At 39.6% G+C, this 27132-nt stretch overlaps 1 protein-coding gene across 2 annotated transcripts in view; it reads left to right on the top strand.

Moving 5' to 3' along the window:
• The window catches only part of GALK2 (galactokinase 2), a 125409-nt gene that overhangs the window by 13792 nt on the left and 84485 nt on the right, over positions 1-27132 (top strand). Inside the window, exons 1-5 of one of the 2 annotated variants that reach the window (XM_004578088.4) lie at positions 3711-3907; positions 10928-11016; positions 17173-17296; positions 23039-23129; positions 26755-26901. In XM_004578088.4, coding sequence (XP_004578145.1) covers positions 3855-3907; positions 10928-11016; positions 17173-17296; positions 23039-23129; positions 26755-26901 — 504 coding nt within the window. In that variant the 5' untranslated portion in view covers positions 3711-3854. Of the gene's footprint in view, positions 1-3710; positions 3908-10927; positions 11017-17172; positions 17297-23038; positions 23130-26754; positions 26902-27132 lie in introns of those variants that run through there. The other variant, XM_012929346.2, reaches the window with a different exon arrangement.

Genomic DNA, 27132 nt, shown 5'->3' with positions numbered 1-27132 from the left:
AAGAAGTTTATTTCAAAGCTCTAAAATGTAGTTATAGTTCAAGTAATATAAAATAATATGAGATGTGTCTGAATAATAAAAGGATTCTATCGTTTTCCAGATATACAAATTCCTAAACATTTTACATTTTTGTGTTAGGATCTCTCCCAGTTCAAACTTACTTACAAGGTGTGACAATGATGCCTGCTCTTAATGTGATAAAGCCCCAATGATTGTCTTACTGAGATTTGGTAAGAGTTCAGAAAGAGAAGACATAATTCATTCAGCTTAAAATGATGAGACTTGACAAAATGATAGAAAGCAGCCTGAGACCAGAAATAATTTTGTTTCTTTGAAGTATCTTTTTAAAAAGGGATGTGTATTTATTTATAATACTTACACACACACACACACACACACACACACACACACACACACACACACACACACACACACACACACACCTCTACCTTGCATTTGCTGGTTTACTCCCAAAGATCTGTAATGACTGGAATTGAGCCAGCCCGAAGCCAGGAGCCAGGAGCTCATCTAGATCTCCCATGTCAGTGGCAGGGACCCCTTTGGCTGCCTTTTCAGACACATTAGCAGGGAGCTGTGGCAGAAGTGGAGTAGCAGACCTGGCATGATAGCTTTGTCATGGCTAGATCCTCACCTTGCATCCCCTGGGATTCCATATGGATGCCAGTTTGTTTCCTGGTTGCTGCACTTCCCATCCCTGCCTGTGACTTGGGGAAACAGTAGAGGATGGCCCATGCACTTGCATGGGAGACCTGGGAGAAGCTCCTGGTTCTTGGCTTTGGATTTTCTCAGCTCCGGCTGTTGTGGCTGTTTGGGGAGTGAACCAGGGGATGGAAGATCTTTTTATTTCTTTGCTTCTCTCTATAAATCTGCATTTCCAATAAAAATAAGCAAATCATTTTTTAAAAGATTTATTTTATTTTCTCTACAAAGTCAGATATACAGAGAGGAGGAGAGACAGAGAGGAAGATCTTCCGTCCGATGATTCACTCCCCAAGTGACTGCAAAAGCTGGAGCCGCACCAGTTTGAAGCCAGGAACCAGGAGCTTCTTCCAGGTCTCCCATGTGGGTGCAGGGTCCCAAGACTTTGGGTTGTCCTCCATTGTTTCCAGAGCACAAGCAGGGAGCTGGATGGGAAGTGGAGCTGCCGGGATTAGAATCGGTGCCCATATGTGATTCCGGCACGTTCAAGGTGAGGACTTTAGCTGCTAGGCCATAGCGCCAGGCCCAAAATAAACAAATCTTAAAAAAAAAAAAAAAAAGAAGTGGAGTAGCTTGGATTGAACTGGTACACATATGGGATGTTGGATTCACAGTTGGTAGGTAAATCTGCTGAGCCATAACTCTGGCACCAAGTAGCAGTTATGATAACAATCAAGGGTCACTGTTTCAAAAAAAACCAAAAAAAGACCTGGTGTATGAGAACCGACAACCAAAAGCAAAAGGTACTGAGAGACTGGACAAAGAGGAGAATGTAAAGGTTGCCAAGTGTATAATTTATTAAGGGAGTTCATGGACAGAAGTGTAATCTCAGGTGACCCATGTCTTATGAATGTGCTTGCCCCTAGTCAGCAGAAGGTAATTTATATGTCAAGCTAGGAAAAAGTGGCTCATAGCTAACCTAAGTGCACCTGAACTTTCTAATGAAATACTAATATGGCAGACAATAGATTAGGGCTATTCAGGATTTGACTGCAGAAGACAGGCATGGTTCGTTATCTTAATGGCTTTTTTTTAATCCCATAATTTGGTAAGAGGTTGTGACTAAACTGCCTGTATTCATTTAAAAGTGTGTCACTGCTTGCGGCTGAGAGACTTCCCCTCATTGGCTACAGTTTGATATTGTTGATCTGTTGTTTGTTCTCCATTCCTCATTGCAGCATCACCCTCCACCTGCCGACATAGCAGAAATTTTGGAGTGGTAACTCACTGAATATCTGCTGCCTCAAACCTCATTGCTGTGGTTTGAATGTGATTTGAGTTGTGTTCCCCCAAAAAGCTCATGTTTGTAAACTTGGTCCCCAACTAGGTGATGTTGGAAGGTGGTAGAACTTTATAAGAGGTGGGAGGCTAGTGAAAGATTATTAGGTAACTGGGGCTATTGCCCTGGAAAGGGATTAATGCTTACCTCTTGGAGATGGAGAATGGGTTGTTAAAACAGGGGGAGCCTGACCCCTGAATCTTTCTGGTGTGCTTCTGCCGTTAGGCTGTCATCTACCAGGAGGGTCTTACAGAGGCTGGATAGATGGGGCTGCTCAGTCTTGGGCTTTGAATTTCCAGAAGTTTGAGCTAAATCTCTTCTCTATAAAATACCCAGTCTCATATTTGTTATAGCTGCAGAAAATAGATTAACGTGGGCATGTGGGCACAAACTTCCTCATTTAGAATCCACAACTAGCTGGGTTGCTAGCTGGCTTTCCTTGGATTTAATCTGAGCGTTTCAAGGTACAAAGTGTACCAGAATGAGAGTTAATACACTTTAATTTTAATTTGAGTTTTGCTACCAAAGAGTAACGTGACCTGAGGACTATCACGTTACCTTTCATTCATTCAGTTTTTCTTGTCCACTTACTTATACTGTATCTGAGGGCTGGTGTTTGGCTTAGTGGTGATGATGCCATTTGAGATGTCTGTATCCCTTGTGAATTATGAATCCTCTCCCAATTCTGGCTTCTTGTCAATGTGCATCCTGGGAGGACTCAAATGCTTGGGTCTCTGCCCCTGTGTGATGTGGTGGTAGACTTGACTTACATTCTTGGCATTTGGCTTCATTCTGGCAGTTGCAGGCTTTTGGTTAGTCAAACAGGAGACTGAGCTCTGTATGTCCCTTTTTACATAGAATAGAATAGAATTTAAAAATAACATATAAAACAGTAAAAAAAAAAAACCCACAAAAAACAGACAACAACAACAACAAAAAAACCAAAGCATTCTGCTAAGATACTGTTTCAGATGCTGGAGCTGCTCGGCTCCTGCTGTAATGGTGCTTGCTTTTCCATGGCAGTGATGGTGGAGGTGTTAAGAGAGACAATAGGTACATAGGAGAATGAACAGGCAGGGTGCTTTGTGATGTTCTATGAATTGTGAAGGAAAGTAATGTGATAGAGTAATGCAAGAGAATGAAGGACCTGTTTAAGAAAAGAGAATCTGGGATTTTTCTAGACAACAAAAGTAAATGCTAAGGATTCTTGCAAATTGAAAGAATATTGTGCTTTCTCGATTGTGATCGGAAGACTCACTGTTGGGCTCTAGGAAGACCCACATATGCCTCTCTTCTAGAAATAAATGCAAATTATTTAAGTCAAGTGCTGCATCAATCTTATATATCTTGATTTGGAAATAGTCTTCAGAGGAAACGATAGGTAAACATTATAACATTGTTTAGAGAGTAGCTATTGGGCATGGGGCAGGGAAGGAAAAACGGCTCAACTTACAAAAAAATTCTGAGATCGCATAGATATCAAGATGTGGAAGGTGTATGCGCAGCGCCTGGCTGTAATTTTGTCATTAGACTTATTCTCAGACTGAGAAGGAAACCTTGGTTTCTCATCGCTTGGCACAGGGGTTCCCACAAGTCCCGGGGTTCTGGAGCTCCGGTAGGCAGCTCTCCGGTGTACTTGAAGGCTGTAAGGAGCCGCCTGGGAGCCGCCTCCACCGGGAGCTCCGGGAGGAGGAGCCGGAGGCGGGGCCGCTGGGGTGGCCACCTCAGCGAAGCTGCAGGATTTCCGCAGAGTGAGGGTCGGTGTGATCCGGAAGGAGGCGGCTCTCGTGGCAGATATCTCGTGATTGCTGTGCTTTGCCACTTAAAGCTGCAGAAGAAAGAAAGATCTAGAGTTATGGCTACGGAGGGCCCTGCCAAGCGTCGAGTCCATGTGGCAGAACATCCCAGGTGGGGGAAGGGAGATACCCTGCTTTGGGACTGCTTGGGTTGTTGAGGTGCAGGTGGGTTCCACGGTTTGACAGTGTCTGGAGGCGCTGCTTTCGCCACCCCTGCTCCCTGCGCAAAGACAACCAAACCCTTGGGAGTATGTTAAGCCGTGTGGAGAGGCTCGCGTGAAAGACCACTCCTGAAATACTTCCACCTGCATTGCTACCGAGGTTTGGGTGTACTGCCCATTTGTGGAGTACCCTCCCCCCCCCCCTTTTTAGTAGAAGTGCCCAGATCAACTCTGAATTCCTTCTTTGTCATACCTGCGAATTGGTAGCACTTTAAAAAGTCCTCTCTAAACAGGAGTGTGTATTGAGAACACACACACAGAAATCTCCCAGGTCTCTGCACTCTTTTAAAAATATGTCCAGGAATATTTGAGCTGTCACTCATGGAATGAATTTATTGCCAATCCCTAGCTACAGTGGAAGAAATGGTTTAGTGATGGCAAGTGAGAGATCTTGTCAATGACTGACACTTTGCAGGAATACTTTGTTCTGATTTGTAGGATTGAAACTTGATAGAATGAAGCCTTGATTGTTGGGCTTGTCCAGGGAGTTTACTGAGGTAGGCTCCTCCCCTTTGCTTTCCTTTAACATCAACTCCGTAAGCAGTTCTTGCTTCCTGGTTTACTTCCATCATGTATCTGTTGACAATATTATACTCTACCACAAATTGAAATATTCCATTGCTGAAGTAAGTAAAATGTGTCTTTAGTTATCTACAAGAAATATTATTTTTTAAGTTCTAAGAACAGTAATCTTTGGACTGTTACTGAATATCTTTGAATATTTTATATTCTCTGCAGGTCTTTGCATAGTACTTGGGGCCTTATATATTTGAATGAATTAGGACACATTCTTCAAAAAAGACTCATGAGGAAATTGTTACCTGAAAATAATCCAGCCCCTTATAGTTTTTTTTTTGTTTGTTTTTTGTTTGTTTTTTTTAAATTTCCATCAGTATAGTAATGGTTTATGTAATTTTTAAATTAAATTTATTCATTAATTACATTGTGTTGTAATTACATAGAATCTGGGATTCTCCCCCCCCGCCCTCCCCCCATGGTGGGTTCCTCCACCCCACTGCATAACCATAGTTCAAGTTCAGTTGAAATTCCCTCCCTGCAAGTATTTGCCAAGCATGGAGTCCAACATCCCATAGTCCAGACAAGTCCAACTACTTATTGGGTAGACCCTCTCTGGTCTGAGGGCAGAGTCAGCAGAGTATCTTCCCGGTCAAATAAAAGCACTAATATACCATCTGCAACAATTAACATCGTTATGGAATTAATTGACATGGTATTGAGCAGTCAACATGTTAAAAATAAATGCGATTTCTTCACCACTTTCTGTGACCCCCCATCCACAGTTCAATTTTAGTTTATATACTACAAATGACATAATATCCATAACATAACATGATATGCTTAACATCATATCATATTAAATTAAGGCAAACATGTGGTATGTAACCTTTTGGGATTGGTTCATTTCATGTGTAAATTTCTGACATGTCTCTGTTTTATATTTTTGTAGTTGCACTGTAGGGGCCAGTGGTGGTACCAAGAACAGGTACATGTTCTCAAAGTGAAAAATTTTTTACTAAATTTCCATATTATCCTTTTTTGGTTTTCATGACTTTTAACATATTCATTCAATCAATAAATATGAATTGTTGATGTTTACTGCCTCTGCTAGCCGTACCAGAGATCCTAATAGTTAAATGAACTCCACTCCCCACCCCCCCACACACACTTGTGGTTCTTGAAGGGCAAGTCTTGGGAAGCTACTTAATCGTTTTAGGAGGGGGGGGGGATGTTTGTTGAATCTAGATAGAGTTCTCCAGACCATCCTAGGGTCACATGTCACAGTGTGCTGCAAGGGAAGAAATGAACAAGGGTGCATGGTCAGGCTGTCTGCTGTGGAAGGCCTCCTCTTGGTCATAGTGCCTCTCCACCTTCACAGGACACGTGATCCTCTGAGTACAGGCACATGTCACATCATACATTTCAGTAGAAAATTTCCTCATTATTCTTTTTATGTCAAAGCCCCATTGAAATAGATACTGCAGTGTTTTATTTCTGCATCCTGCTGTTGCATGCTCTATGTGCTATACGGTTTCAGATTTTCCTGTTCTAGCTTTCTTTCCATTCTTAGCAGTAATATGTCTTTCCTCTCCTCTCCTCCCCTCCCTTCCCCTCCCCTCCTGTCTGCTCTTCTCTCCTCTCTCCTCTGCTCGCCTCACCTCTCCTCTCCCCCCCACTGTCCTCTTTTCTCCTCTCCTTTCCACTCCACTGTCCTCTCTCTTCTCTTCCCCTCCCTTTCCATCCTCTCTACTCCCCTCCCCGTTTGCTCCCCCTCCCCTCTCCTTTCCTCTCCTCTCTAGTGTCCTCTCTTCTCGCTCCTCTCCACTCTCCTCTCTTTCCTCTCCTCTCCTCTCTCCTTTCTTTTCCTCTCCTCTTTTTTTAAGATTTATTTTATTTTTATTGGAAAGTTAGATATACACAGAGGAGGAGAGACAGAGAGGAAGATCTTCCGTCCGATGATTCACTCCCCAAGTGACCATAACGGCCGATGCTATGCTGATCTGAAGCCAGGAGCCAGGAACTTCTTTCCGGTCTCCCACACTGGTGCAGAGTCCCAAGCCTTTTCGGCCGTCCTCGACTTTCCCGGGCCATGAGCAGGGATCTGGATGGGAAGTGGAGCTGCTGGGACTAGAACCTGTGCCCATATGGGATCCCGGTGCTTGCAAGGTGAGGAGGACCTTAGCTGCTAGGCTACTGCACTGGGCCCCCTAACCTGTTTTTTTCTTCTCTTCTTTGAGATTAAGCTTTAGCTTGTTATTTTTTCTAACAGCTTTATTGATGCCCAGTTACTAGCTAATTTACTTGTCTTTTGTAGCATTTCTCAGACTTTTGCTGCTATCATCATAAACGGTTGAGAACATGTTCTTAGAAGAAACCTGACATGTCTCAGTTGTCATCCCTGAGCCTCCCATTCCCTGCCCCTCATTTCTTAGGCAACCACTCATCTATTTTGTGTCTATACAGATTTTCCCATCTGGACTCTATGCCCAATATATATCCTGGTAACTATTTCTTAGCATACGAAATTTGCCCATCTCCCCTCATAAATGCAAATATGATTTATTTGCATAAGTGAAATCTGCACTTTTCACTGCTCTTTCTTGGAGATCCTGCCTTACCATACAGATTTGCCCATCTGGAATATATATGCGCGTGTGTGTGTGTGTGTGTGCGTGTGTGTTTGTCACTGCTTCCAAGGTCCTATTTGTGTTGAAAAATTTATCGGTATGTTATTTCACTCAACATGTAAATAATATTCTGTTGTTTTGATGTGCTGCATTTTTTTCACCTTCTCATCAGCCTTTGGGTTTCTTCTGCTGTTTGATTCTTAGGAAGAATGCTGCTTTATGATCTTCATCATGTGCTTTATAGACAAAATTTTAAGAGTGTTCCTCTAACCTCTCATGTTCCTCTCATGGTTGCTATGGCTCAGGCTGGTCCAGGCTGAAACCAGGATCATTAAAACTACCTCAGTCTCCTTAAATGGGTGGCAGGTACTTGGGCCACATTAATAGGGAGTTAAACTGGAATTGGAGCAGGTGGGACTCAGACTAACACTCATTTGGATAGTGGTATCACAGGCTGTAGCTTAATCCATAATGCCACAACGCTGGTCCCATGTCATAGACTTTGATATGTAGAGCCCTCATTTTTCAAAAAAGCTGCTGCTTTGTCACAATTTCTACTTTCCTTCAACTTTTCTTCTTGTTCACTGACTTTCTCTTTGACTCTTATTCTTCTGTTCAGTAGTTACTGTTTTTAATATTATGTCTCAAGATCTCTAGTTTGGTGTCTTTTTATATTTAGCCCCTTTAGGGAAAAATTATTGTGATAAAAGGAGTGGAATAGAAATTCAGATTTTCCCCAGCTCCTGATAACAATGACCACATTTGAAATGTTATCAATCCCTATAATATTCTTGAATATGGCAGTATCACAAGCATTGCAGTGGGTTACAGTATTAGCCTCCATTTATGCATAAGAAAACTTAGGCTAAGAGTAATTCATAACTTACTAACATTCCTATTGGTAGCTAGTGTGTGTGCTTCTCTCCCTTCTTTAATTTTTCTGTAATTCTTTCAAATAAATAAATAAATATTTTAAAAACTCAGTATTTTCTGTAATGCCATGACTGGGTATATTGTATATTGAACAGAAAACAGAAGCACAGAGAGATTTGGAGACTTGCACAAATCAGGAAAACAGAAAATAGATCTCTTACCTCCTGAAATTTAATTCATCCATCTCTACTGTTAGCCAAGAAGTTTGAGAATTATTACATTCAGGAAAATGCGTTTCATTCACTACAGACATTTTTTAAAATGTTAAGTTGTGTTACTAATACTGTTATTAAAAAAACAAACAACAAAGATCTTAAGTCAAAAGAGCATTTGCGGTACCAGAGTCTATTTGTGTTGTGACACTTTGGCTAATTCTCCTTTAGTAATATGACTTTTACAGCAGCTCTTATTTTCTTATTGGGAACACTCATTGGTGGGATGAGCATTTAACATGGTGGACTAGCTTGAGACATCCCATATCTGGATGTTGAGGCAAAGAGATGTTACACTCTCTTTGGGACATACTTTTAATGAGTATTTTAAGACATTTTGTCATCTTGGTGGCAGCTTGCCCAGAGATGAAAGTACAAACTACTGTCATTATAACCACACTGCTTCATTATCAGAGGATTAGAAAACCACTGTACACTTCAGTGCTTTCTGTTCTTAAAGAAAAATGCTTCCTTTGGTTTTCTAAGTCTCCATGTGTTTGAATTTCAAAGGTAAGAGTTTGTATAGCAAGCCTCCTGGTGATGGAACCTGCTGGTGATGGAACTGTTGTTGGGCAGAACAAATTGCCTTTCCCAGGCTGTCTGGGATAAAAGGACAAAAAGTTTGGTCATTTAGAATGTTTTCACTAAAACACTTTTTGTGAGACTCATTCTAATGCTGATGCTAGTCCTTCATCCTGTCTGTTTGCAGTGCTTGTAAACACTAACTAAGTAATCTTTTATTAAGAATTTTTTGCTCCTATCTTTCCTGCACTTTTCTATAAGGTTTTTGATCTTGTCCCATTACCAAAAACCCATTCACATAACACAATAACGATATTCAACAGACATGTCTATCATTGTAATACATTTATCTTTCTTTCTTTTTTGATTTTATGTGTGAGTTTCTTGCAACCTCAATGTCTAAGATCAATTAATTACTTAATTTCCTGAATATAGTAGGTTTTGATAGATATTTACCATCCTGATATTTAAAAATTATTTATTAGGCAGATATAGGGAGTGAGAGAATCTCATCTGCTGGTTCATTCTCCACACACGTGCATTAGCCAAGGGTTATCCAGGGCCCATGACACAAGCTGGGGAGTCCATTCAGTTCTCTTTAGTGGTGGCAGGAATCGAACCACTTCATCCATTAACTACTGCCTTGCAGGGTTTACATTATGAAGAAGCCAGAATTGGTAGTGAAATGGGACTTTGGTATGGGATGCAGACATCCCAAGTGGTGTCTCAATTACAGTGCCAAAGGTCTGATCCCATGCTGGTGTTTTTATCTGGACACATTTTGATATAGGATTACAAACAATGAAAACTACTTGTAAGAATTGACTAGAGATTGTTTGACAGTATAAATTATTGAATCTCTCTCTTTTTTTTTAAAAGATTTATTTGTTTTTGTTACAAAGTCAGATATACAGAAAAGAGGGGAGACAGAGAGGAAGATCTGTCTGATGATTCACTCCCCAAGTGACTGCAACAGCTGGTGCTGCACCGATCCGAAGCCAGGAGCAGGAGCCAGGAACTTCCTCCAGGTCTCCTATGTGGGTGCAGGGTCCCAAGGCTTTGGGCCGTCCTCAACTGCTTTCCCAGGCCACAAGCAGGGAGCTGGATGGGAAGTGGAGCTGCTGGGGTTAGAACCAGCGCCCATATGGGATCCCAGCGTGTTCAAGGCGGGGACTCTAGCTACTAGGCTGTAGTGCTGGGCCCCAAATTATTGAATCTCTTATAAGCATTTTAGATCTGGAAGACTATCTAGTTTAAAACCTCAAATTTTAGAATAGAGGACAAAGGAAATGAATTAGGGGCTCCTTTAGAATTTTAACTGTAATCTCATGATACCCAGATTGCTTTTCATTTGACTACTTGTGTTGAATAAGTGACATAACCCCTTAATTTATGACCATTTGGAACTCTGGCATGTGACCTCATTTGAACTACCTATGCGGATGTAATCAAAGCAAGATGAGGTAGGTCTTATCCAAGGTGTGTGGAGACCTTTTAGGAAGGAAAACCAGAGCCAGAGGGACACTGCCAGGCATGCAGATGGGAGTGTTGCAGTCAAGCCAAGAAATGCGAGGGTTACCGTGTACCACTAGGAAGAAGAGGAAGGCGTCTCTTTTTGGGGTTTGAGAATGGTTCAACTCCTGGACCCTTGTGTTCAGACTTGTGGCCTGTAGAACTGTAAACAATGCATTCTGTTGTTCTAAGCTGCCCCGTTTGTGGTATTTTGTTACGGCATCCTTAGGGAGCAAATATATCTTCTGCTATTTTTTTTTTTTTGGTATAATGTCTAGTTTGATAATCATTTGAAATATTGTGTAGAAAGTTACATTTTTTATAATTGCAGATTTTCCCCCCTATTGAGTATATCAGTCTTAACCTTTAAATTCCTTAGTATGCTTAACTATATACCTTTTGTCATTTGGGAGGTTAGAAGCTTATTTTCCTGTGGTTTTTCAAGATATGTCACTAAAGATTTTGCTTTTTTTTTTTTTAAGGAGTAATTAATGTTTAGAGGTATATGTAATGTTTGTGATTTTTGGTTGTAGATTTTGTACATTCTGTTATATGATATTCTGTAACATTCTACTCTTGTTTCCAGATTGCTAAAGCTGAAGGAGATGTTTAACTCTAAGTTTGGATCCACTCCCAAATTTTATGTTCGAGCCCCAGGAAGAGTCAATATAATAGGTATTTCGAAGTTCTTTCTACATAATTTCCCTCTTCCTTTGTTAAGACCTGAATTTTAGTTAATATTTTTTTTGTTTATTTTTCCCAAAATAAAATATTTCACAGACATCTGCTAAAAGTAAGATATACTTTTGCATAAGGACATAGTTTATTGTTCCCAATCCATGATATTAATAGTTTTTGTGTTGTTGTTGTTGGTTTTTGAAATTTGGAAGCTTGCAATGGAAGGTGAATATACCCTTCTGTGACACAGGTTAAAATTGTAGACTGTAGTCATAATTTTAATGGGTTTACATTGACTCATGAATTGGAGGAATACTTGGGAACCTTGTGTTTTTTAAGTGTAGCCTATGTTTTTCAGTTTTCTAGGTGGATTTATCTTTGTGTTTGTTTCTCCTGTAAAGTAGTTTGAGTTTTGATTCCTTTTAGAATCATTAATATAACTTTCAACATTTTTACCTATAATTTTTTGCCCATCTTCTTACATATATACATAATTTATATAGCTTTAATTATAATGATATTTTGTTTTGCATTTAACTGATCATATATTTCCATGTTTCCCATGTTTATAAGGAATAATGACCTCACAATAGTTAACATACTGTAATTTGTTGAACAGTTTGCTGTAAATATGCATGTATTTATTTCCAGTTTTTAATCATTCTAGCTAGTGCTTTGATTAAAAAGAAACATAAAGGGGCCTGGCATGGTAGCCTAGTGGCCAAAGTCCTCACCTTCCATACATTGGGATCCCACATGGATGCTGGTTCATGTCCCAGCTGCTCCAGTTCCCAACTAGCTCCTTGCCTGTGACCTGGGAAAACTGTAGGGGATGGCCCAAAGCCTTGGGATCCTGCACCTGCATGGGAGACCCAGAAGAAGCTGTGGCTCCTGGCTTCAGATCAGCTCAGCTCTGGCCTTTGCGGCAACTTTGGGAGTGAACGGAAGGTCTGTCTCTGTCTTTCCTTCTTTCTGCAAATCTGATCTTCCAATAAAAAGAAATAAATATTTAAATAAAAGAAAAATAAGGAAAGAACAGCATATTCAGTTGTCATTGTATATTACTGTTGCTGAAGCATTGAGAAATTGCTGTCCATGTGCATTGGAAAGCCAGACACTGGAGCTATGATCTTCATGCAGAAAAAGGTTATTAGGTGGAGCCAGCCACTGTGGTGTGATGTGACATCCCCATCCCATGTTGAAGTGCTGCTTTGAGTCTCTGCTACTCTACTTCTAATGCCACTCTTGCTAAAATGCCTGGGAAGCAGCAGATGTTGGCTTAAGTACTTGGGTTGCTGTCGCATAGGAAGGAGACCTGGATAATGTCCTGGCTCCTGGCTTCAGCCTGGCCCAGCTTGGGCTATTATAGCTATTTGGGGAGTCAAAAGAGCAGATGGAAGATTTCTTTCTCTGCCTTTCAAACAAATGAGTAATTAAAAAAAGATGTATTTTTATTTGAAAGGAAGAGTTACAGAGAGAAGGAGGGAGGCAGGGAGGGAAGGAGGGAAGTAGAGAGGGAGGGAGGGAGAGACAGAGAGAGAGAAATGATAGTCTAGTGTCATATTGTCAAGGTATATTTAACAGTTTTGTTGGGAGTTCTGCTTTTATTCAAGAGTAGAGATGTATACTGAAATGTATCTTCACTTCCTAGTATGCTGCTCTCCATTATACAGTTTATCTGTGAGAATATGTGTACATATACATGTTTGTTTATTTATCTATTCATCTTGTACTTTACATGATGGTTGCCTTATTTCAGAGAGAACATGATATTTGGCCTGTTGGGATTGGCTTATTTCACTGAGCATAGTGGTCTCTAGTTGGGACCGTTTTGTTGCAAATGTAGAATTTCATTTTTTTAAATGGCAGAGTAGTATTCCACGGAGTGGATGCACAAATTTCTTAATCCATTCCTCTTTTGAGGGGCATCGGGTTGTTTCCATATCTTCGCTATTATGGATTGTGCTACTATAAATACAGAGTTGCAGGTCAGTTTCTCACATGCACATTTTACTTCCTTTGGATGTATTCCCAGGAGTGGGGTCGCTAGGTCATACAGCAGGTCAGTTTTCAGTTGGTTTAGTACTCTGCTGACTTCCATTGTAGGCTGCATCGGTCTGCACTCCCATCAGTAGTGGAGTAGTGTACTTTTCTCCCCACAACCATGCCAGCAGGTGATGTTAGTAGATTTCTTAATATAGTCCAATCTCACTGGAGCTAGGTGTAACCTCAATGTGGTTTTTATTTGTATTTCCCTAATCACTAGGGAACCTGAATATTTTTTCATTTGAATTTGCTCTTTTAAAAAAATGCCTGCACATTTTCTTTGCCCATTTCTCCACAGGGTTATTGTTTTGCTGTCTTTGAGTTTCTGAAGCTCTTTATAAATCCTGGGTATTAGTCTCCTAGAAGTTGTGTAGTGTGTAAAGATATTCTTCTATTCTGTTGGTTGTTTCTTTACTTTGTTGAGAATTTCCTTTGCTAAACAGAAGCTTCTTAGTTTGATGTAGAGTCCTATTTGCTTGTTTTGGCTTTGACTATGTGTGTTTTTGGTATTTTTCTAAGAAATCTTTACCAATGCCTATATCTTGTAGAGTGCTTGCTATGTTTTTTTCTAATAGTTTGATGGTTTCTGAATGCAGATTTAGGTCCTTGATCCATTTAGAGCTGACTATTATATAAGGTGTGAGGTGAGGGTCTTGCTTTTTACTTATGCAGGCTGATAGCCAGTTGTCCCAACAGTGTTTGTTGAGGAGAGTAGGCTTTTTCTCTGGATTATTTTCAACTCTCTTTTCAAAGTTTAGTTGGCTGTGCATGTATGGACTCTTTTCTGGGGTGTCTTTTCTGTTCCTTTGATCTTTGTTTCTGCACCAGTTCCAGACTATTTTGATCACCAGTGCTCTGTAGTATGTCTTGAGGTCTGGGATTGTGATTCCTCCAGCTTGCTTTTTATTCTTCAGGATTGTTTTGACTATTTGTGATCTCTTGTGTTTCAAGATGGAGTTTTCTATTTTTTTTTCTATTTCTGAGAAGAATTGTTGGGATTTTGATTGCAGTCTCATTGAATTTGTAGATTACTTTAGATTATATGGACATTTTGATGATGTTGATTGTACTGGTCCAGTACATGATCCAGGAACATGGTAAATTTTTCCATCTCTTAATGTCTTCTTTTATTTCTTTTGTAATGTTTTATAATGTTCATCATAGAGGTCTTCCACATCTTTGGCTAGATTTAGTTCAAAGTATTTAAGATTCTTCTCTGTTTTTTAAAAGGGACTATAGTTAAAAGTTCCTTCTCAGACATGGAGTTATTTGTGTAAACTAGAGCCATTAATTTATGTTAATTTATTTTGTACCCTATGAAACTCTCTTATGAGTTCCTGTGTTCTCTTTAGTGAATAATTTGGTTCTCCTGTGTATAGAACCATGTTGGCCTGAGCAGGGATAATTTAATTTCTTGTTTACAATTTGTATTCCTTTAATTTATTTTCTTGTCTAATTACTCTGTTGAGGAGTTTAAATACTATGTTGAATAGCAGTGGTGAAAGTTGACATCCTTGTCTAGTTTCAGATGTTAATGGAAAAGCTTCTATTCTTTCCCCATTCAGTGTAATGTTGGCATTGAGTTTTTCATATGTTGCTTTGAATGTGTTGCAGAATGTTTCTTTTGTTCCTATCTTGTTTGGGGATTTTAGCATGAAGAAATGTTAGTTTTTATCAAATGCTTTCTCTGCATCTATCCTCCACTATTTTCCTAGGCCAATAAGCAGGAAGCTAGATGGGAAGTGGAGCAGCTGGGACATGAAATGGGGTCCACATGGGATCATGGTGTTTGCAAGGTAAACATTTAATCATTGAGGCATCACACCCTGTAACACATCTTTAATCAACATTTGTAGGGCGGGTTTAGTGGAGGCGCAGTCTTTCAACTTTTGTCTGCTTTGTAAGTATTTTATTTTATTTTCAAATACAAAGGGAAGATTTGTCAGGTATGTTACTCTGGGCTGACAGTCTTCTCTTTTAGTGCCAAGAATATGTTACTACATTCTCTTTTGGCCTGTAGGGTTTTCTCGGAAGGTCAGGTGTGAGTCTGATCGGGGTTCCTCTATAAGTTAGTTGCCTTTTCTCATATGCCTATTTAATTACTTTTTCTTTATGTTCAATGGCAGCAAGCTTGATTATGATGTGTTGTGGCAAAGATTGCTTGTTGTTGACTCTGTTTGGGGATTTATGCCCTGCCTGTACTTTGTTTCTCAATTCTTTCTCCATGTTAGCAAGTTCTCAGTTATTATTTCATTGAATATGTCTTTTGACCGAGGTGGAAACCAGAAGCCTAACTCCATCCAGATCTCTCATGGGGAGCAGAAACTAAATAGCCTGAGCTGTCATCACTGCCTTCCAGTGTGTACATTAGCAGGAAGGTGAAACTAGGACCTGGAGCTGGTTATTAAACTCTGGTACTCCATTATGGGTCATGGGCATCTTAGCCAATCTTAACTGGTAGGTTAATATTAACTGCTAAATATTGGCCCAATTATTGTCTTTTTGAAGCTAATTGGGGAGAAAGTTATCTTTGAAGACTGTTTTATCTGTTAGTATTAATCCACAAAAGCATTTGTTATCACATCTTAAAGAACAAATCAACATGCAAACAAAAAGCTTGTTACCAGTAATTGTATGTAGAGTAATGTTTTTTTAAAAATAGCCATGTTGTTAAATTGTCTTCTGTTAATTTTGTGTCTCTCAGTTGGCTGGTATCTGCCATAGAAACAGCTAGACTTGAAAATATGTTCCAGGGCTGGCTATGTTGTCTTTCTTAAAATTGTTATTTTATGTTTAAATTTTAGCAATAAAAGCCTTGATTGTAATATTAACTTGGAGAAAACATTATAGTATATAACGACGACGACAAAAAAAATCCCTGCTAATGAGGCATATAGTAGTTAGCATGGAAAGGAGAAGAGACGCTGTACTTACATGTAAAAAGTTCAGATTACATATTCTTTTTTTAAATAGACTTTATGTAACATGAAAATCCAGAGTTAGAGTTGTGGTGGAGACAGAGAGAGATCTTCCATCTACTAGTTCAATCCCCAAATGACTACAATGGCCAGAGCTGAGCTGATCCAAAGCCAAGAACCAGGAGCTTCTTCCATGTCTCCTGCATGGATTCAGGGTTACAAGGAATTGAGCCATTCACCTCTATTTCCCAGGCCACAAGCAGGGAGCTAGATAGAAAATGTAACTGCCGGGACATGAGCTGTTGCCCATAGGGTATGCTGGTGCTTGGAAGTAGAGGATTAGTCAGTTGAGCCAGTGCACCAGTCCACAGATTACATATTTGTTTTCTGGCTTCCTTTCCTCTTTCCTAGTCTAACACAGTCAGCACAGCTAATGAATGCCAATATAATTTGCTAAACATTTTGTTAAAGAACAAAACTAAGCAAAGTCCTTGCCTTTAGTAAGCTCATTGACTTAGTAGAGACAGTAGGATGCCATAGGAAGAGATTCAAACTCCATGTGGATATAAGGGATAATGAATAAAGATTGAGTATTCATTTTTAAAAAAAGAGCTGTAAGTATTTATTTTATTGGAGAATTAGACTGACAGACAAAAGAAGAGACAGAGAGAAAGCTCTGCCATCTTCTACTGCTTTCTCAGGCCACAGACAGGGAGCTGGATGGGAAGTGTAGCATCTGGCGGCTGCCCATATGGGATCCTAGCAGATACAAGGTGAGGATTTAGGCACTAGGCTATTGCACTGGGCTTGAGTGTTTATATTTAAAAAAGTAACTGAAAAAGGAGATATTTGACTTTATATTCATATAACTTTCCACATAACATAAATATTAGAAAGTGATCAATATGAATTGGAAATTGAAAAACAAGCCTTTAAGATTGAAGGATAGCCACAAATGAACAGAAAGGAATAATTGATATACTTACAGCTAGCAAAACTTCCTGGTTTGGATGCCCTGGCAAGTGAGAGGGAGGAAGAAAAGGTAATAACTCCCCTGTTGTGCTTTTATTTTTTGTTAAATGTGGTTTGTTGTCAGGTTTTTCTTTTGTGTGCATCTATGCTGGTGTACTCCCTATTGTAGCATAAGCTGTCATGTGCTAGCAAATAAATCATTTTGTCTTCTCTCTAGGAGAGCATATAGATTACTGCGGATATTCTGTACTTCCAATGGCTGTAGAGCAAGATATGTTAATAGCTGTGGAACCTGTGGCAACGAACACCCTCCAACTGGCCAACACAAACCCCTTGTATCCGTGAGTATTTAATGTTACTGGGTTGAGGTGTGTGTGTGGAGTGTGTGTGTGCGTGCGTGTGTATGGTGGTGTTGGGCCTGAAAGAACTCTTTATGAGATACCAAATTTAGCACCACTAATATAATTTATTGGCATTCTGCATCTGAAATGTAAAAGAATCTAAGGCCACTATTTAGTGTTCGTTTTTTTTATTTGTTCATTCATTTCAAACACATTTACCAAAGATTTACCTACCGTGTGCTAGTCTTGTCTTAAATACCAACTGACAATAATTCTGATCTTGCTTAGAGATAGTTAAAGTAAGTCTCATTTAGCTAAGTCTAATTTAAGTCTGATTTAACTAAGCAAAGTCAGGCATAGTATCTGTCCTGTGTTAGTGTGGCATATTGTAATTCCTTTATCATAGGATCTTGCTGTTCCTTGCTGTGCTTACCTGCACCCCCCAACAGTTGGCATGCCCCATGACTGTGGGTAACATTGTCTCTTTTCTTCAGTTTTCTAGCCTTAGTGTGAGACAGAGAATCTGATGCCAAATAGAATCTGGTGTAAGTTTCTAGTACATTTTATCAAGTTAAGTTTGTGTTTCTTTTTAAATTTTTTAGTTTACTAAGATTTTTAAAATTAATAATGGGTATCAATTTTTATTAAATGTTTATCCATTAAATGTTTTTATTAAATGTTTATTAAATGTTGAAGGATAGTTTTTCTTACATGATGAATCACTCTGATGGGTTTTCTCATGTTGAGCCATGTTTGAATCCCCAGGCTAAGACCTACCTGGTAATAATATATAGTGACATGTTACATAACCATGTTTCAGTCCACGATGGATTGTCTACATGGCAGTTGTCCTATAAGTTATAATGGACCTGAAAAATTCCTGTTGTCTGGCTATACAAATGCAGCAGCAAAGTTTAGAAAATTTATAACTTTATGGGTTTATTTCTGGACTGTTTTATTCTATAATCGTATTTGTTTATCTTTATGCTAATACTACATTATCTGATAAGAAGTCCTGAAATAAGATTGTGTAACAACTCTCTAGTGTTGTGTTTTTGGAAGAAATTTGCATTTATTTTTACTTTAGAGTGACCTATTCAGTTGCCTTAGAAAATCATTCTGGGGTTTTGATTGTGGTTATATGGAATATATAATCATCAATATGCAGATCTTTCAACTCATGAAACCATGTATCTTTCCATCTATTTTGGTCTTCTTAAGTTTGGCTGAGAACTGTTTTATTGTCAGGGTACAACCTTGTTTTCTAAGTGTTTCATGGTATTTTGGTGGCATTGTTATTATAAATGGTCTAGCCCAGTGTGACACACACAGGGTAGACACCAGGAAAATATTTGTTGGAAGAATAAGTGAATGAGTGAGATGCATATATGGAAAGTATTGATGTATTGAGTCATGATAGCTCACTTTCAGGAGGTTTTCCCCTAAGAATGCAGCACGCAGCAGAGAAGGAAAATGTAGAAGGATGTGTAATGCAGGCTTGAGGGTTTGGGGCAAAGTCAGTGCTTGTTTTTCTTATTTTGTTTGATCAAACAGGCTGGGAAGGGTCAAGAATTAAGGGAAAGTGGGCATGGCCATTGTTTACACATTTTCTTTTTCTTCTTCCTGTATCTGGGGAGGGGAGAATACAATGGGTGAGACCACACCCAGTCTTCCTAGTACCCAATGTCATCCCAGGGGTTCCCGTTGTGGAGCACATTCTGAGGTTTCCACTGAAGTGGTTTGAATAGTTCTGAGATGCTGTTGATATCACTGCTCCAAGGATTAGGAAATCCTTCCAAGATCAATTGACTCACATAGTCCACCTCAGAGTCTCCATTCATCCTGAAGGTTGCTGTCAAGTTTCACTGGGGTAGTTGATCAATTTGTTCTGCTCTCCTTCCTCTACAAAGCAGTGGGTGCTGCAGTTCAGCCTAATCCTGCCCACCACATACTTGGCCTTCATGTACACCAGGGGGAGCTGAATCCCAGTCAGAGAAATCCCCAACAACCCCCACTGGACCAGCCGCCAGCTCTGGTTCCTGTGCCTACCAGCATGTGCAGTGGACTGGTCTGGTCTGTCCCACATCCCATTCAGTTCTCGTATACATCACTAGGTGTTGAAGCCTAACTCAGCCCAACCGACTCCACCCTCCATCTCACACTCGTGCCAGTGGATGCTACCGCCTGTCCAGCCAAGTCCACCCCCAGTCCTGGTTCTCATGCTTACTAATGGGAGTTGCAGCCCATCAGAGAGGTGCCCACAGCTTCCCCACTAGACCTATTCCATGCCCTGGATCTTACAGGAGGTTCTATAGTCTAGCTCAACAGGGCTTGCACCCAGTCCCAGCACTAGCCAGCTGATGCTGTTGCAAAGCCCAACTGACCTGCTCTTACACCGGCTCATGACTGTACCAGTGGGTACAGTCAGTTAGCCCAGCCTGGCTCTACCCGTAACCTAGTTCACTTGTAGGCCAACAGGTATTGTAGCCCTACCCAGGCTGGTCTGCTCTCATTGCCAGCTCTAATGCTTATTAGCAGGGAGTTCTTGTTTTTGAATCCCAGGAAGTGGTTAAGAAGAGAGTCAAAAGAATGTAGTGGAAAGAGCAAGGGTGAATAATGGAAGAGTGGCTCTTTTTTGTAGCAGCGTTCAGCTGTACCTCTACTTCTGTAGGAGATGATGCTTTTCAGCTCATTGCCATCCTGCATCTGTGTGGATTTTTCCCCTCTTTTTTTGCCTAATCTCCTCCCTCCAGTTCCTTTCTGGTCTTTTCTTTGTGACTTTTATGATCTTCTTTTAGATAGGAACAGAACTTATTAGATTCGATAACCATTGTATCTGCCTGTGAATTCTTTGACCTCCTCTCCCATTGTCTGTTGGCAATGTATTTGAACTTCTGTGGATGACAATTAAGTGAACATTAGCTATAGTCAGACTGTGTGCACCTGTAAGGTCACTAAACCTCTCTGAGTCTCCTGGAAGGCCTTCCTTCTCTGTTGAAGGCCAACTAGGAAGAATGTTGTACGCCCAGCCTCGTAGTCCACTCAAGATTACACATTATCGCATGTAATTTTTCCTGGTAAGGATTTGTGGTTTTCTCAGCATGTCTTACACATTGAATAGTCATTAAATATTTTTTGAGAGAGATGATATATCTATTTTGCTAATTGAAATAGTTGTTTGAATATACCTACTACACTGATTAGCACCTAGGTAGGTATTTATATAGGAAACAGTCAATATGGGAATATTGTTTTTTTTTCTTCCTGTTGATCCTCTATTTTACACATTTTTTGTGCTTTGATTCAGGAGTCTGTGTGTCTATATATATCTGTCTTTCATTTTGAAGGGAGTTTTAGTTTTCAAGGAGGTCACAAAGACAACTGAGAGAATCCACACATGTCCATCCTCTGCATCATCTCAAGGAACTGTATGATGTCCCTTACAGGTGGTATTCATGTTGGTCATTTGGTCAGGGTAGTATCTGCAAGATTGTTAGGATTTTTTTTAAGATTTATTTTTATTGGAAAGTCAGATATACAGAGAGGAGGAGAGACAGAGAGGAAGATCTTCCGTCCGATGATTCATTCCCCAAGTGAGTGCAATGGCCGGTGCTATGCCGATCCGAAGCCAGGAGCCAGGAAATTCTTCCAGGTCTCCCACACAGGTGCAGAGTCCCAAGGCTTTAGGCTGTCCTCGACTGCTTTCCCAGGCCACAAGCAGGGATCTGGATGGGAAGTGGAGCTACCAGAACTAGAACCGACGCCCGTATAGGATCCCAGTGTGTTCAAAGCGAGGACTTTAGCTGCTAGGCCATGGTGCTAGGCCCGATTGTTAAGATTTTTTAAACCTTGAATTAATAAATATCTTGTGAGGAAATACTAATATCCTATGAAATATCTTGTTTCATGTCGACCTTTCATTCTCCAATTTTAGAATCCATTGTTAATTCTTTCTTAAAATAATTTACCATTTAGTGATTTTTCTGTGTTTATAATTTATCTGTTTTTGAAAAAGTAATTTAATCAGTGTGAAAGCCAGAGAGAGAGAGAGAGAAAGCTCTTGCACTTGATTGTTCATTCTCTAAATGTCTGCAGCAATTAGTGCTGGGCCGGGTTGAAGCTAGCAACTAGCAATTTCTTCCACATGGCTGGTAAGAATCCAAGTACTTTGGCCTCCATCTTTTGCCTCCTGAGTGTATCAGGATTGAAAGCCAAGGCTGAACTCCATCCCAGGCATTCTGATATGGGATGAAGGCATTCTGGCAGTGGCTTTGTGGCTTTACTTACTGTGCTACAGTTCCTACTTCAATCTTCTCTTTCTTTTTCCCTCTTCTCCCCTCCTCTCCTTTCCTGTTTTAATTGCTTAATGGGAAGAGATTTACAGAAAGGAGAGACAGACAGACAGACAGATCTTCTCTCTGCTGGGTTACCCCCGAAGTAGCTGCAGGGGCTGGAGCTGAGCTGATCTAAAGCCAGGAGCCAGGAGCCTCTTGTGGATCTCCCATGTCAGTGCAGTGTCCCAAGGCTTTGGGCCATGCTCTACTGCTTTCCTAGGCCACAAGCAGGGAGCTAGATAGAAAATGTAACTGCCGGGACATGAGCTGTTGCCCATAGGGTATGCTGGTGCTTGGAAGTAGAGGATTAGTCAGTTGAGCCAGTGCACCAGTCCACAGATTACATATTTGTTTTCTGGCTTCCTTTCCTCTTTCCTAGTCTAACACAGTCAGCACAGCTAATGAATGCCAATATAAGTGGAGCAGCTGGGATACAAACTGGTGCCCATGTGGGATCTGGCACATGCAAGGTAAGGACTTTAGTCACTAGGCTATTGCATCGGGTCCCATCTATCATTTCTTCTACATCTATAAAGGCATTTCAGAGGATTTATGCAAAGTATGTATTATTTTTTGATTCAATTTCTATTAACTTTTTGAAGTTTCTTTTTATTATTTGGCATTTTACTGTAAGGAAGAATTCAATCTTCTGCACTTATCTGTTTATTAATTTGTTACTTTATATAAACATTTTACCTGCCTTTTTTTAGTTTTTACATTGTAATTGCTAAAATATATACTAAGGTAACATGCTCATTGCAAAGTCAAAATTCAAACAAAAAAGTTGTACACGACTAAAACACACATTTCCGGTTGCATTCCCTTTCCCGGAAGTATTCCCTACAAGTGCTTTGGATTTTATACCTTTAGGTCTCTTTATCTGCAAAAGTATAGTCAGTGTATTGAGTATATTAAAAAAATTTTGTCCAGTGTGCAATGCTTTGCTAGAGTTATTTATTTTTGTGCTCCTTCTTCTTCCTCAAATGTGAAAATGGTAAAATTGGACGGGTGGCAGAGAGGGTGGGGAAATTTGTCTTTGAGTCTTTCTGCTTCAGCCAGGGCTCTGCCAAACAGCAGAACAAGAGGAGAACACCTGCTTACCAAGGACCAACATGGGAGAAAATGGTTGTAAAATATGCCATAATGTGTTGGTTGCTCTCTGTTTCAGGAAGTAGAAAGGATCGGTTGGAGGTAGTTTAGTTATTAAGGCCACTACTGCTTCCCTTGTTAACTGTTAGGAGCCAGAGATCTTTGTTATTTTGGAGTACACTATGAAATACATAAATTTAGTCAGTGGACCAGGAGATGTCAGTATTGCTGTTTTGGCACAAGGTGGCAGCAGATAGCCATTGATTTTAGAGCTCCAAGGCCTCCAAATTTATACTAATGGCATCTTTTGTTTTTGCAGAGACTTCAGTACTAGTTCTAATAACATTCAGATTGACAAAACCAAGCCTCTGTGGCACAACTATTTCCTATGTGGATTTAAAGGAATTCAGGTAATTTTTTCTTAAAAATAAAGCATCTACTTAGCAAATGGAATTATGGTATGTTTCATGTCAGATTTTAAAATCTGCTGTTTTTAGTTTTGTGTCAGTACTAACATGTTTCTGTTCTGTTTTACTAATTTACTTTTCAGAGAATGGGGGAAATGAGTTTTTCTTGGTGAAGTTCACAGTGAGTGGTGTTTTAAAAAATATGCCTTTTTAAAAAATTTTATTTTTGATTTTTGATGATGTTTACATGGCTGACCAGGATGAGACCATTGTTTCCATATCTTCCCCCTTCTTCTTCCTGTATCTGGGGGAAGAGGAACAATTAGGGGAGAAGCCCCACTCAGATTCCCCACTATCCCAGTACACCAGGATGGGGAATGGTCACCGGATGATATCCCAGGGTCCCCGATGTGGGGCCTGCTCCAAGTATTCTGCTTGAGTGGATTGATAGTTTTGCAGTGCTATCTATCTTGCTGATCCAAGGATGAGGAAGTCCTTCCAAGGTCCTTTGGCTGATGCAGTCCACCCCAGAGTCTCCATTCACCAGACACTTGCTGTCATCACGTGGCTGGGGTAGTTGTCCAATTTGTTCTGGTCTTGTTCCTCTGCTATGGTACTAGATGTCTTCTGCAGGTCTCAATGGGCAGCCATATTCTCCATGTGCAGTGCATCTGGGCATGCTGTCCACATCTCTGTCTTAGCCACTTAGGAGAGTTAGTGGTCTTTCATATGTAACTAGCTGTTCATAAATGAGAAACATCTGTCTTATTTTTAAAATAACTTATTTTTTTCTTTCATTTATTTGGAAGACAGAAAGGGAATCAGCTCTCTCACTAATTGAACTCCTAAAATACTTGCAACCTCTGGGATAAGATAGGCCAAAGCCAAGAGCCACCAGCTTACACTGGATCTCCCATTTATGTGAAATAACCTAAATACTTGTTTCATTGCCGTTTCTTCTAGGATGCACATTAACAGGGTGCTGGGTTGGAAACGGAGGTGGAATTTGAACCAGTTGCTTCAGTATGGGACGTGGGATTCTTTACTGCTATGCCAAATGCAAATCTCCCCTACTTAGTTTTTGAATCACCGTTTATAACTAGTAATTCTATTTACATTTTGTTCTTCAGCTATAAAAGGGTACACTGTAATATAGTTAGAGTGGGGCAGTTCTGGATTTTAATCTGACTACTCAGGTGTGTAATTTAACCTCATAAGCCTCAAATTTGTCTGTAAATGATGTCACTGCTCTCCTAACAAAGATTGTTTAAAGACAGTGTTTTTATGCTAGTAGGGTTCTAATAAGTGGTAGATTGTATTGTTACCGTTCCCCTTAATGGGGTTTAAACAAGATGTAGTGAAGTGCCTTGGTATATTTTCGTAGAAACATCAAATAAATGCTGTGAAAAATCTCTAAAGTAATCTGCAACAACAATGAAATATTTGTACTTCCATGTTTTAAAACTATAAAGGGCAAATAGAAAGTGGGTTTTCGATTTTAGAGCAATTTTTGTTTTAATAATTATGTTAGTGGTAGTGATTCTTATGCAGAATAATGGCCAAAGAACAATAAAAGATAGATTTTGCTTTTTTAGGCCAAAAGCAAACAAACTAACCCATGTCTTAGAGAGCTTTCATTCCTGACTGCCTGGTGGCCATATCTAACTTCGTCAATGAGTAGCCTAGCACTCAATGGCATATTCACTACAGAAATGCGTCAACTGCATGGTTTTAAGCTCTGCATGTGATATCTGGTCTTAAAGTTACCATATTCATTACTGTTTTTCATGTTTGTGTCTGTGAGTATGTATGTATCATATTTCTCCTAGAAACCACATGGTCTTCACTTACGGGGAAAGTTTTGGCAGGTTTTAAATATTTAAATCACTGATCTTGTCAGATTATAGTATTTGAAATCATTGCTCTAGCAAATCCTATTTTATCTTCTATATGACAACAATTTTTTGGTAGCTTTTGGGTAAACTGACTTAAATAACACACCTTGTTTCTGAATGCTGTTCTTTGGTTTGATCACTCACGTGCAAAAGCAGGTGTGTGCAAAGATCTAGCACAAAAGTAGTGTAAATGTTTGTCTGTTCAGAAACTTACAAATTAAAATTCTAAAAAGTTCCAGAGAATAATCTGTTTATGTGAGATTGAACATGTATCCTTTCAGGATAGAGCTATTACAGATCTTGGCACAAGCAATTTGCATTTTTGAATGTGTTGTACATTTTAATTTACTCATTGTGTGATAAGTTTGCAAGTGTGATCCACATTCAAGACACTCTGGGACCAGTTTATAGTTAATTATGTAGTATACTGCAAGGATTACTATTATTTTTTTGAACAAGCTATCTGATGTTCTATATGAAAGGGTAATGGCAGCAGCCATGTTTTGGTTTATAATTTGTGTTTCTGGAAGGAAATTTTTCGATGAGTGGAAATAAAGAAGAAAAGCACATCCAACTGAATCTCTTCTTTTGTGGTACACGAATTTTGCCAGCAAGGGAAATAGGACAAAAAAAATTAAGGAAAGAAACGGCCTTTGATTTGCAGAGTTTTATTGTTACTTTGGCTATTCTAACTAGTTTATTGAAATTTCTCCGTAGAATAATGTGGATGATGAAATGCATAATTAGGTAACATAATAGCATTTCGTACTTTGGTCTTGAGTTGTTTGGGTAATTTGCAAAGATGAGGGTACTTCTTCCTGAGGAGGTGGTAACCTTGAATTTATTTTTAATCCTAAACTACAAAGGTTATATAATATCATTCAAAGTGTCACAGTCCTAGATATTTTTGTAAGTATAGTAGACTTTTATGCCTTCATGTTCGAGCCTAATTATGTCTTTGGACTTCCCTATTTGTAGAAACAGCAATTCCTTGGCATATTTGAGTCTGCTTTCTCATTTGTGGCTGAATTCTAATTTGGCTGTGTTTAAAACTACCATATGGCTAAATTACGTCTATAAAGTTGAGAAAAAATCTGGGTTTCCTCATATAGCTGCCTTATATTAAATCATAGTGACAGTGTGCTGGCCTAGATCTCTAACTGCAGTGGGAATCTGAGAACTGGGGCCGAGTCCCAGCTCCCTATGTGTGATCCTGGGGAAGTCTCTTAATCTCTTGGCGCCTAGGTTTTTCTATAAGTAAAACAGAACATAAATGGCTTGGAACTTGGTTTTCCAGTGGAATTTCTGAAGCAAGACAGTATATAGAAACCAACCACTTTTCTGGTGCTTAGATGTTTTTATAAGAGCAGAATGCTAGACATGTACTATACGGAGTTTCACCTCATTTTACCACTTGACAAGTTCAATTAACATTATCTTATTTATTTGTATTTGCTCAAAATAAAAATATTAGAAAAAGAACATTTAAGGACGTTTGAGGAAACATGGCTTTTTGTTGGACAAAGTAAAAAGTGAATTTCAGGTTGCCTTGCCCTGTGGATAAGAGCCATTTAATGTCATGTATAGTCCCAACTAAGCAGAATTGTACAACTAGTTTCTATAAATATCATAAGAAGCCTACTGATAGACTTTTGTTCTCTAGGGAAATGAAGGTTTTACTACTACTTAAACCCAACACTGCAGTGACTATTCTGTTTTTCCTATGTTTTTAGGAACACTTTGGTCTCAGTGACCTGACTGGAATGAACTGCCTGGTAGATGGAAATATTCCACCGAGTTCTGGCCTCTCCAGCTCCAGTGCTTTAGTCTGTTGTGCTGGCCTGGTGACACTCACAGCATTGGGAATGAGCCTATCTAAGGTAACCACCGTTGAAAGTAGAGCTCCCAGATCCTTTCTTTCTAAAAGCGTTAGTGTCCAAATCTCAAAATCAGAATGTCTTCCATTATCATAAAACCCATGTTCCCTGGACAGCGCAGGTGGGCAAGTATGAGAACTCATCAAGTATTGCCTCTGATCAGTCACTGTAAGGCAGTGAATACTTGGGAACAATGAGTGAACAGGTCTGTGAATAACTGTTTTAAAACATTCT

Source organism: Ochotona princeps, chromosome 6 (genome assembly GCF_030435755.1).
Source record: "Ochotona princeps isolate mOchPri1 chromosome 6, mOchPri1.hap1, whole genome shotgun sequence".
Taxonomy (NCBI): Eukaryota; Metazoa; Chordata; class Mammalia; order Lagomorpha; family Ochotonidae; genus Ochotona; species Ochotona princeps.
The sequence above is the reverse complement of the archived record's forward strand: the minus strand, read 5'-3'. Positions and strand labels throughout refer to the sequence as shown.